Here is a 12,670-nt window from a genome sequence, read left to right on the forward strand (position 1 = left end):
TACTATCTTATGTCTCATAGTAACCAAATGGCAAATGAGGGCACATTTTCTTTATAAAGTATTTCAGATAATAAATGAAAAGTTATGATGAAATATCACCATTTTGCCACCCTAATAAATTATTGGGTCTAGTCAATGATTGTTAATGACTTCTAACATAGTAAGAAAGTATGACTCCTGATAGGAATACCACTAATGGTCTTGGCAAGAAAACGAATCTGAATCCAATCAATCCCCAATGCAGAAATATTAATTCAAAAGAAATACCACAAGCTGCAATTAGCAAATTTAGATTGTAGAAGACATGAGACTAATGCCTAAAAGAGTGTGGACAAAGGAGCCATACAGGTTAAGAGAAATGCAGGAAATGAATCAATCACAATATGTGAAACTTGTGTTAATCTTCATTCAAACTCACTGTTAAAAATTTATTAAGGAGACAACTGGAGAAATTTTCAAATTGACTAAACAGATAATAATAGTAAGAAAATATTGTTGATTTTTTTGTAGGATAGTCACATTGAATTTTTTTATTAACATTTGCAGATATACACTAAGATATTAATAAATGAACTGATATGATATCTGAGATTTGCCTCAAAATGCTTGGGAGGGAGAAAGTATATAAAGGATAGATGGAACATCATCAGGTATGAGTTGATAATTATCAAGCTGAGTGGTGGCTACACAGAGATTTCCTGAACTCCTAGTCTCTCTGCTTTACAAGTTCAATATTTTCCTTCATTAAAAGTATTTGTAGATATTGTTGGTTGAAATTTGTCAATGAATGTCAGAACACCATGGGTAATCCTTAGACAATATGTCTCTAGCATATTGATAGGATGTAGATTTAAATCAAAGTGGGGAGAGTAGTCTTTGAGAATATTTTGGTTAACCTTATATTGTCTGACCAGATTCTACTCAAATCATCCATTCTACCCTTTGCTAAAACACTCACATAGTTGACCCTTTCTGTCTGGTTGTAATACCCGGCAGGGCAAGCACACAGCAACGAACTCAGTGAAAAACAACAGCAAGAATGTATCATAAAATTATTTTGGACTTTAAAAATTTTACTTTGGTAATTCTACCCATTGAATAGTACCTGAAAATTAATTTTACCAAGCAAGTAAATTTGCCAAGTAATTTTCTCACTATAAAAACACTGTTCTCATCATAGTCAGTAGAAAAACAATCTCCCAATGCTGCTGTCTCCAGTTCTTATTGTATAATCCACACATCTGTGACAATGTTGTCTCACTGAAAGCTCACAGCAAAAACCAACGTGATACAAACACACAGAAATAAGCACCATATTAAGCTCTTCTCTGGTACCCCCAAAGGATTCTAGGCCTTGGAGTTATGACTGGGGGATACCCTGAGGACTAACTCTAATGAAAAACCAAATATATCTAATTAATTGCATTGCTCCGGGATAATCAGAGACCAGAGGTTTCCAAAATCTCATGAGAATGGTCATATTTATATAGAATGGTGCTAACAGGAGTACAATTCTTTGAAGCACCAGACTCGTTCTTTTATCTCTCCTTCCTGTCTCTTTGGACAGCTTATGCTATGCGGATTCACACCTAACCTTTAGGATTGTTCTTGCCACTACTTACCAGTAGAAGGGACCTGTATCATATATTTTTCTGTCTTACACTTCAGATGAAATTGTGCATTTTAGTGCTTAGAAGCATAAAATGCTAAATTCAAATCAACCCACATTATCAACAGCAGAGTTAGTCTACCAAAGATCTTAAAATACTTATCAGCATTGTAATTACATTCAAAGATACTGGGAACTTGCCATCCTCAAAACCATACTCCAGTATAGTTAACACTGTAGATTTGACAATACTGAATAAGGAAATATGCATATTTTGAGAAAAATCACAATGTAAATATTGGAATTATAGTTGGTGCTCAATTTATCCATTTCACAAATAAGAGAAATTCACAGATACTTTCAAACTTTAGCCACTGGTCTCAGTATTTTCCCTTAATAGTTCTTTATTATTCTAAAACATATGAACCAAGATTTGATTGATTTGTAATTCAGCTTCTCTCCCTTTTACTGTTTATCTTTCTGAAAAGAAAGAAAAAAGTCATGCAACAAAGGATCTAAAAGGGGAGCAAAGAGGAAATAGGAGAAGTCAGGAGTGGAAGCAGAATGAGGTAAGTAGGACCCAAAAGAAAAAGGGAAAGGATGGTTTACAGCATGCTGCAGAAAAAAATGGAAGTAATAAAAAAAATGCAAATTGGTTTTAGGATAATTGAGTGAAGGATATTTATACCTCATTTCTCTTCAGGAATCCAACTGCTAATGATTTTAAGTAATGCATAATTTCAATATGGTATTTTGCTTAACGTGCTAGATACCAAGTATGGTATTCGAGATCAGAGAATTTATTTGCATGCAAGAAGCTTTGCAATTTTTTCCCCCAGTGTTGGGAATCAAACCCAGGGCCTCATACCTGCTGGGCAAACACTCTACCACTGGGCTACATTCTCCAGCCCTTTGCAAACTTATTAGAGAATCAATAGCCTGTTCTTTTTATGATGTAGTTAAAAAATTTTGCCACAATTTCCAGCGGCATTTAGGCCAATGCATAATCCTGAAATTTCTTAATATTTTTATGTTTTGAAACAGAAATGTGTCGACTTCCTCTTTCAGCTAAAATCCAATTTAATCAATAGCAAATGGAGCCACATTATAAAAAGATCTAAAGATATCTTGGAGAAGCATCCAGCGTTTCTAGGAGTATCAAGCCAATTAAAAATGGAGAGAACAGAAGGTAGTGTAGGTGGAATTAATGGGACCTGGCTGCTGGCTCATCAAGTAATCATAATAGTCAAAAACACGCAACGATCAGCTTAAAAAATAACTCTGTTCATTTGATAGCTGGCAAAAGGACTCAGCAAAGATTTAACATACAAGAAAATAAGGCTGCTTCAGAGGTGACTCACCTATCTTTCCCAGTTTCCTTCTTAAAAATTCCATCGCAGTAGCTCATGCGCTTCTCCGTGGTCACATAAATTTGGGCATTTGGATAAACATCCACCGTCTTTTTCAGCATGTTGTAAACGATGCCATTGCCATCTTTCCTCATATTGCGGAAAGGGCCCCAAATAACATAAATAGTAGTGTTTGCTTCTTTAAAAAAATAATCAGGATTTTTTAGCAAAAGAGGAACACTGGTATGGGACACAACTCGAATCATAGTCATGCGGCCAACATCTTCTTCATAACCCTTAGTGGGGGCATTGTTCATTCTCCAAATGCAGGAAGATCGATCTATCTCGCTTCCCACCTTCTGTCCAACCATCTGACCTGAGTTTGACACTATGGCGCAAAGGTCACAGTCCAATTGCAAAGGCTGAAAAACAGAAAGAGAAAGAAAGCAGCTGGTAAATTCACCTAGTCAATATAGTATTTGGGAAGACAAAAAATTTCGGATGTGGCATAACTTCTGAACATGGAAATACTTCTGAAATATATAAACCAACCCTACAGTCTCTGCTATAGGTTATCAAGTAAGCAGAATACTTCCATTAAAAAATAAAATGTATACTCTTAAAATTAATTTAAACTTTTGTATCCTTAAATGTTGGTTTAAAATCATGTGGATAAAATATTCATTTGTTTTCCACTCTAAATGATGAATTTTTAAATTTAGAACTGCAATTTCAAATGAAATAAGGAAATATGGAAATTTTTGACTTCTGGAATAAGGTGATTGGTAGCTATAAAAGAAATACAAACAAAACATATCTAGGTATCAAATCTGCATTTTAGCTATATGTATGCATGGATAGGTAGCCGTTGATAAAAATATGAAGAGTTCAGCAGATGATGAAGTTCTAAAGAAGATTTTCAGAACTACATTAAGATAAACCCCACACTGGCCAAAATACTGAGCAGACTAAAAAAAAAAAAATTCCTTCAAGTCACCATATTAATTGGCCTTTGTGCCTACATTTATTCTAGATGGACAGGAAAGGCCTCTTTTAAAAACTCAGGGAAGACATGTACACAGAGGGTCTCTAGAGCCTGTCTAATTCCCTCACTTTTTATTTAACCATGGAGGTTACAGAGACTCAGTAAAGTGAGGCATCAGCTTTCAGAACTTAGAGATGATAATGTTGCAGTGGCAGATTTAAATGCAGGTCTTCAAACTCTAAGCCCACTGCTCATTCCATCATCCTTTGCCTTATTTCCTCCTAAAAGAGCTACATACATTACGTTTGCTGCTTTGGTCCCACATGAAAAAGTCACCCTATCTTCAACACTGATAAAGAAATGTTGATACACATCTTCCTTATCTCCCTTCTATGAGAGTCCACATTTTGATCCTGAATTTGATCCTGAATTTTATTGTGCCTACTTGGAAACAGCTCTCTCACAAATAGAGGCCTTATTTTACTTGATGAATTATGTCTGTCTTCTAGATAAATTCTGTAAGAACAACATCTGTCTTCTTCATTTTAACCACACTTCCCAGAAGACTCTGGAATATAGTATGTGCTTGTCTGGTGAAGTTAAGAAATGAAAGAAATTGAGTTAAAATAATTTATTAGGAGCATTGAACTTAATACCAGCGAACAAATGGGCTTTTCCAATTAATTTAGACTTGTTGATTCAGACAAAACATATCAACACAGAGGGTCTTCAGGCTCATTCCAGATTTCATAACCCAGGTAGTTCAACAGAGAGGTAAGACCCTCAGCAAAGTCATCTGACAATCATGCAATCATGCTACAAATGCAACAAGTCACCTTTCCTGGCCATGGTAGGAACACCTACTATGCATCAGGCATAGTACAATTCCAAGAGTTAGAAATGAGCTAGGAAAATTATAAACAAAAATTCCTGACACAATAGAACTTACATTCAACTTGGGCGTGGGAACAATAAATAAATCAACATCCTCTTATATTCAAGAATGATCAGTTCTAAATGAAGAAAATTTAAACAAGGAAGGAAGTTAGCAAGTGTGTATGTGTGTGTGAGAGAGAGAGAGAGAGATAGAGAGAGAGAGAATGATCAGAAAAAAAGCTTTACTGAGGAAAGACATGAATAAAGAATAAAGAGATGTGAATGCTTATGCAAGTACCTAGGTCAACCAGGAATAAGGAAGAGGACTGTGACCTGGCAGAGCCAGAGAGGACAGTGAGTAGATCTTGGGGCCAAACATGGAAGAGGAGAATCAGTTAGGACCTTTGACTTCCTGTGCAATGGGCGGGGGGGGGGGAGGCTCTAAACAGAGTGACCAACCTGAGTTGTATTTAATCATTTTGGCTGCTGTGTGGAAAACTGATGAAAAAGAGGCAAAGGTATGAGATGCAATGGTGGCTGGGAACATGGTGAGAGCAAAAGAGGTGGAGAGAGGCAGAATGCATTCTGAACGTACCGTACCGCCCACTGGACTGACCCACAGACTGGATGTGTGAATGTGGGGTGTGAAAGAAAGAAAGGAATCAAGAATGACTTCAGCAATTAGCCTAAGCAACTGGAGGCCTGGAGCCACCTTTAACTGAGAAGGAGAAAGGAATGCTTCAGGAAGAGGAGCAGAGAGGAAAGTGAGGCCTCCTCCCCAGCTGGGTAAGATCTGAGACACCTGCCACAGACCTTTGCAAGCACTATAGCAAAACTACTCACACTGCTTTCAAGAACTTCCCAGACCAGATTATTAAAGTAATATGGGCTCATTATAGAAAACTTGAAAAATTAAAAAGGAATAGACAAAAGAATAAAAACTTTCCAAATTTTTATCACTTGACAACCACTACATTTATGTCTTATATTTACCTCTTTCCATATCTATTACCTTAGATAGGTTGAGAAATACCATTTATCCTATTTGTCAGCATTGATATTTCATTTAATTTTAAATAATTAGTTTTTTTCCATGCCAGTAAGTAGCTCTTAGGGGTAATTTCAGTGCCAGATCATTATTCCCTTATCCATATGGCATATGGATATACCATAACATAGCTAGTTGCTTACCGCTGGGTATTTAGCTATAATTTTATCCTACCATAAAAAATACTTGGATAAATATCCTTGTGCTTCTTCTGTATTTTGGATGCTAACATGTTAATTTAGACTTGTTTCTTTAATTTGATTTAATTGTGTTCCTATAAAATATACTAGACTGACAAAGACATCTGTTTGATTTGTCCAAACCAAGAATTAAAAAAAAAAAAAAAAAAAAACGACTTGCAAAACCCACAAAGGTCTTTTTATAAGGTGTCTTAAAACTCTGCTGCAAAAGGGGCTGTCTGATGCCTCTGCTGCTGTCAGAATGCTGAACTAAGGCCAGCAGCCGACAGTCCAGGGACCAGGTCAGAACTGTCAGTTCAAAGTGGGTGAGTATGCCAGGACTTGAAAATGGGGTTTTATAGGTTGGTGCCATATGAAGACTTCACTAGTGGCCAGATGGAGGCCCAAGAATACACCTCTTAGGATCAGGCATTGATCTAGGACTGTCCTTCATCCACTTACGAGCCTACATTTTGGGGGGAAGTAAGGAAGAACACAATATTCTTCTGGCCAAACAATTTGTGGCAGGGCCTGATACCCATCACATATAACCAAGTCCCCCAAGCTCACTCAGAGTCATGCAAATCAATGTCTAATTTAAGCTGTGTGTGTCATATGGCACCCTCCAACTTATCACCAAGATACATATGGTACGCGGAGGTTATGTTCCATTTACTGTTCCAACAAGTTGCTTCATCGTATAATAAAAACATGTTTGGAGTAGAGTCTCTACAAAATTTTAAAAAATCAAAAAAGAAGAAAGAAAAAGGCTTGGATGTGTTTGATAAAATGCAGCAATTTGTGTTGAATCTCCCAGTCATTAGAGTGAATTAGCTGGTTCTGCTACAACAAGGCTTAATTTAACTAATAAGAATCAGCGTACTGGTCTCACTTGACAATTGCAACCTCTGAAAGTGATCAATTAAGACATCACAATCTGTTCCATGACAACATATTGGGATACCACAGCTGTGCAGATTATGAGGTCAGCAGCTGACTAACAACTTGAGGGCAAATACTGGGAACAGTCTCTTGTTTATGTGATAAATATGTAATTGGGAAGAGCGCCATAAATGCAATGGCTTTGGGGGTTGATGATGATCTTTAAATTGTCCCCTTGTATTTACTATTCACTAAGCCACACAGTCACCATGGCTAGAGTCTTAAAGAGAATTTCACATGTGTGTATTTGGTCACAGTCCTGCCTAGCCATCTGACTTCCTGCAGGAAGTATCAGGAGACATGATTGAATATGACAACTGTTCTATTTAGCTTTTGGTTGCAGGAACCATTTGTAAAGTATGGTAGGAGTGCAGGGCCCCATGAATGAAACATTCCTAATCATAATCAGATGTTTCAGGCCACAAAAATAGCTGGCAAGGACCCAAGTGATTCATTTATATGTTTGAAGGCACCTTCAAACTACAGTAACCCAGGATAAAAAGAAAGAAATACCTAGGTATGAATGGATGGTTTGACCCCAGAGCTGCCTTATCTAGTTATCTCAGTTTCTTTTATTAGCTTTATTGTTTTCATTTTTTTGATCTCAATTTTCTTTGTTGAAATGTACTGCTGTTTCTTGAACACATTGTTATTATTTGACTTGGGGGCCTTACTTGAAAGTTTATTCCACATGTTTCCACTAGCTCAGTTCTGACTGCCTCAGTCAGTCTCTCTCTCTCTCTCTCTCTCTCTCTCTCTCTCTCTCTCTCTCTCCCTGCACCCCTCCTTTCCAGATTGAGGATGTGGATTTTCCCAGACCTTTAAGATTTATCTGGTTCCAATTTATCAAGCTCTACCTTAAGTTAAAATTCTCCTTTTCAACTTAATTGTTGCTATTCTTGTTTATTTTCATTAAAAAAACAACTTGTCCTCTTTATCTTGTCACTTGTATACTCAAAACATCATTCAAGATACTTTGGTAAGGCTTGGGCTGTGTCTATAAACCAAGAGCACCACAAATATTTAATGAATCCTGTCTGAGCAACTATATCCCTAGTTAAAAAAAAGTCCAAAAATTTCGACATGTCACTTTATTTGAGATATAGAATACTTATTTTTTAAATGGAAATAGCACGATATTTGTTTCAGATATTTTCTTCCTTTGCCAAAGTATACTAACTCTATGACAACATATTTGGTTATAAACACTCATGTTGGGGGGAGTTAAAAGTTTGGTGACATCTATTGAATAATCAAATATTTTTTTATCTAGATCCTATTGTGCACAAGGCTTTATAAAGGGTAAAATAGTTTTAAAATTCTAATGAAGGTGAAATTTAATCTTGGTGCACAGCTCTGAGATGTGAGGGAGCCATTCTATGACCAATTAAGGTTAACGCCTCTGTGGTTTTAGAGGCCTCAGGGATTGCCTTGAAAAACAAGGTATTTCTCTGTAAAATGAACATTGACATTTTGCCTTATTACAAGAAAAGAGAACTTCCTGATTGCTGGCTAGGCCACAGGAGGAGGGTGAGAGAGGAGGAGAAGAAATGGTATGAGTTAAGACATAAAAACATAGTGTATCATATTTATTGATATACATGTGATTGCCTATTATGGGATAGTCATCCTTTTCAGCATTTTCTTATATTATCCCATTTAACTTTCAAACTAGATTTTTTAAGTGAGTTTGTTTTTATTTTTTATTTCCCATTATATAGTTAGAGAAATTAAGGTAAATATGACATCCTCTGGACTAGATCTTTCATATAAAATGTATGTTGTCATTTATTAAATGAACTTGAAGCAGCATTAAGAAGTGGGGGATATACAGAAATAAGCATTGTTAATTTGCAATAGTCTTTCCATTTGCAAAGCTGGGAATGGAACAAGGGACTTTGACATGCTACATGATTGCTCTACTACTGAATCCTCAGCCCAATTTGCTGTATTCTTAATATACATATACACAAGCACCTGAAATATTAGCCAGTATCAAATCAAAACTATTTATAATAAATTATAGATTAATGCTTTTAAACATGCAGCTAGCCAAGAATTTCACCTGAACAGGACAAAGTCCTTCTGCTGATGAACAGCTCTACAGGCATGCTAGGCTATGTTCATAAGCAAAGCAACCTCTCTTTTCTGGCAATAGTACTGACATGGTATAAGAAATTATGTGAGTATTTTTTTCTCCATATTTTCAGTTTCTAATATGGCTGAAATTTCAGTCTGAGATAAACTAATCATGACCAATTTTATTAGTTTTAAAATGGTCCTTCACATCTGTTTACTCAATTTGTTTTTCAAACTGTTTCTTTCACAAACAGCAGTGAGTTGTTTTTCTCTCTCAAGCAATAAATGATTACTATCAACGTCTGGGGAGAACAACAGACCTTGGCAGAGGATGCTTTTGAGGCTGGTCCCATGGCTAAAAGGAATGCCACCCCTTGCTCTAAAGCCTCCTTGAGGTGTGTCCTCTCTAGACATCCACGCTGCCTATTTTAAGTCCTTGGGAATCCACTGTAATTGGAGACTCAAGCGTCCCCCAACTCAGAGCTAATTGCTTTCTCCTCTATACTTATGAGGAACTGGGGCTTTGGAATCATCTGCTCATACTACAGGTTTGTTATACACCATGCATGTTTTTATTTTAAATTTATTATGAGCATGAGTCTTAGGCACAAAAACAAATTCTGTTTTTTGAAAAATGCTGAAGAAAGCATGCACTAGGGAATTGATTCCCTATGCAGGTCTTATGTTCTCTGAGACCATGGGTGGGAGGAAAGGTGTAAATACATAGATACTCTTATCCTTTTTCTAAGAGTCTGTGGCATGTTTATAATCAGTCAGCTTTATTTCCTTGTGTTTAAACAATATTTGCATGTAGACTCCAGAAACCAATTTACCAGGATATTCCCAATGTATTCTTGCCTGGTTAAAAACAAAACAAAACAAAAAGTAAAGAAGAAAAGAGATCAGTGGTCTAAACTAACAGGCCATTCACTCCGATGGGCAAGTTTCACCTCTCACTGAGTCACTTTCTTCTTCAATTTGGTATAGTTAAGTAACTCTCGTCTTTCCCTGTTCTAAATTTGCACACGCAGGTTCAGAATGATATACCCCATCATCTTGGCCCAGCTGATGGGATAACTCAAACTTCATCCTGCTCTTCACCAAGAGACCTGGGGAAATGTTCTTGTCTCTTCCTGGAGTATGAATCTGACAATTGCCCTATCCTTCTTGAACGATATTCTGGGACAAGTGTCAAGCACGTTACATTTTAATCAGTAAGAAGAATGAAATATTCAACCTTTACTTTTTTCTCTCCAAATAAGTTTATAGACAATAGAATGTACAGTTAAAAATCTGTGAAATAAACCTACAAAACAGTGTGGTTTCCCCAGCAAAAAGGAATGGCCATGTGTAAAAGGTCACCTGTCAACTAGTTCTAGTTATTAAATCTCTGCATTTATCATTAAGGTGGCTCTATGGAAAATGAAGGTCAAGACACTAAACTATGAGACAGTCAGGATTAGAAAAGGTCACCAAAAATCTAAGCAAAATTCAACCAAACCTGCTAATTCTATACCCTCATAGCAAGCAGAAATAGCCAGAGATGGAACTCAACCACTGGACAGCTCTAATCTTTCCCCTACTTTAGCACTACACTAAAAACAAATTTCCATTTGATGTCTTGAAATCTAAAATGAAACTTGCTCATCTCAAATAAAAACAGGAGCTTCAATAAATATTTCAGAACAAGAATCATGTTTGAATCGAACCAGCCTAAATTATTAAAAACATTGTTTTACACTACTCTAATGGTTGCTTTCATTTCAACCATAAGAATGCGATTTAAAAATCGGGAGATGGGGCGCTCAAGGCACCTTAATGCCTTACAGGACAATTAGCAGCTCGCCACTCACTAATTTACTACTTTAATGTTGAAACAAATGAGATCTTTGCTTTTCATCATCCAATTTGAATGAATTTGAACAAAGCAGGTTGAACAAAGCTCCAGAGACACTCTTCAGTTTGCTGTCATTTATTCCTCGACTCTTCCTGAATGTCTTTAGAGTTTTAGTTTTAGAGGCTTCAACATGTATAATGATGCCATTGGGGAATAGATTTTGCCTTTATTCTCCTTGATGTTCTTTTGAGGTCTTTCAAGTGAAAGGTACAAAAGAGGCATTAACAATCTGGCATTGTTTTTATTGCTTAACAAAGAAAAAAATGTATTTTAATTTTTCCCGTGTTTCAGGAATGATTAAGCAAGCTGTTTTCATCTACACTGAGTCACTTTCAGCAGACCTCTAACTGTGAGCAAAGAATTGTGAAGACTGTTCTAGAGAGAAATCAACACAGTTCAGCCAAGCCAGCCTGTAAATGTACTTCTTTGCCCCTCCACAAACCAGCATCTTCCGGTTAATACAGCTTTCAAAAACAGTGTGTATAAATCACACACTACAAGAAACAGCATATAAAAACACAGATTCGATAACCCACTGTTAGGCTCCGACTCCCTATGGATTTGGGATATGGTATTTACCTTGGTTTCTACCTGGTGGCATTATATCCAAAGCATAAAACTTAATATGGGGGTGCATAAAAATGTTAATGCCGAGAAATAATTTTACAACAGGAAACATAAAACTAGGTTTCTCAGTTGCCATTGTTGATATGTTCCCTTTACTCGGAAGCTCCTTGAGGGAATGGATCTGTATAATCATGGAGGTGTGCCAAAGGCAAACAGCTTGCTTCCTCCAGAATGAGAGGCAAAAACAAGGCTTCTCAAACCATAAAAGAATTTTCTCCTATTGCCTTGAATAAAAGAAGTAACTGATATTCTACCATCACAATCAGGATATATTTGTGGCCAACTTATCTCTATATTATTTTTTCTCTTCTTTCGGGAAGAAAACTCAGAACCTGCTGCTTACATATGATCCAAATACATTATGTAGAACAAGTGAGAAAACTGTTGTTTTGCTATGGTACTAGTGTCATAACATGTCACTCAATTAGGGACATGGTTCTCAACTGGCTGCACAGTATAATGATCAGGATATCCTTTATAAATGGTAATGGTTGGAATCCATCTCAGGCAAAATGACATAGACAAATGTTGTGTTTGGCACCTACCCATTAGTGTTTTCTTTAAAAGTTCCACACAATTCCTATGGGCATTTTGGTTTTAGGAACATTTTCCTAGAGGAATTAGCAATGAAAAGAGGAAACCATATCAAAGGGATGGAAAAAAATAGTAAAATTTGCATCTCTGGGGCCCTAGATGGGGAAGATACTGGGGTAGGAAATCTAGAAATTATACCTCAAATATAACAAATTGATGAGCAGCTGTTACACATGGAATCAGTGCTATCCGTCAGATTTTGAAGAGCAAAAGAAGATATTGGAAATTAACATGTGGTACTAAGCCTGAGAATGTTTATTTCCTGTAAGATCATTGTTTCTTATATGTTTTATAGTCTGGCTAAAATATCCTTTGGAAATGAGGAGAATTACATTACTTTATAAATTCTCTTAACTGTCATGTGCCATTCCCATCAGCATATGAAGCTTGTGGTAGCTTAGATATTCATGGACATTTATTAGATCTGAATTTTTGGTTCATTTTGTTTTTGTTTTTAGCTGGAAGATATTTTTGTGGGTTTGGAA

The 12,670-nt window shown here is 36.4% G+C and overlaps 1 protein-coding gene across 2 annotated transcripts in view; it reads right to left on the reverse strand.

Moving 5' to 3' along the window:
• Window positions 1–12,670, reverse strand: part of ST6GALNAC3 (ST6 N-acetylgalactosaminide alpha-2,6-sialyltransferase 3) — a 519,983-nt gene that overhangs the window by 194,570 nt on the left and 312,743 nt on the right. For both annotated transcript variants that reach the window (XM_081305670.1, XM_081305671.1), the window contains exon 3: window positions 2,971–3,380. In XM_081305670.1, the coding sequence (XP_081161796.1) occupies window positions 2,971–3,380 (410 nt within the window). The remainder of the gene's footprint in view (window positions 1–2,970; window positions 3,381–12,670) is intronic.

The sequence above is a fragment of the Spermophilus citellus genome (assembly GCF_964194105.1).
Source record: "Spermophilus citellus genome assembly, chromosome: 9".
Lineage (NCBI taxonomy): Eukaryota > Metazoa > Chordata > Mammalia > Rodentia > Sciuridae > Spermophilus > Spermophilus citellus.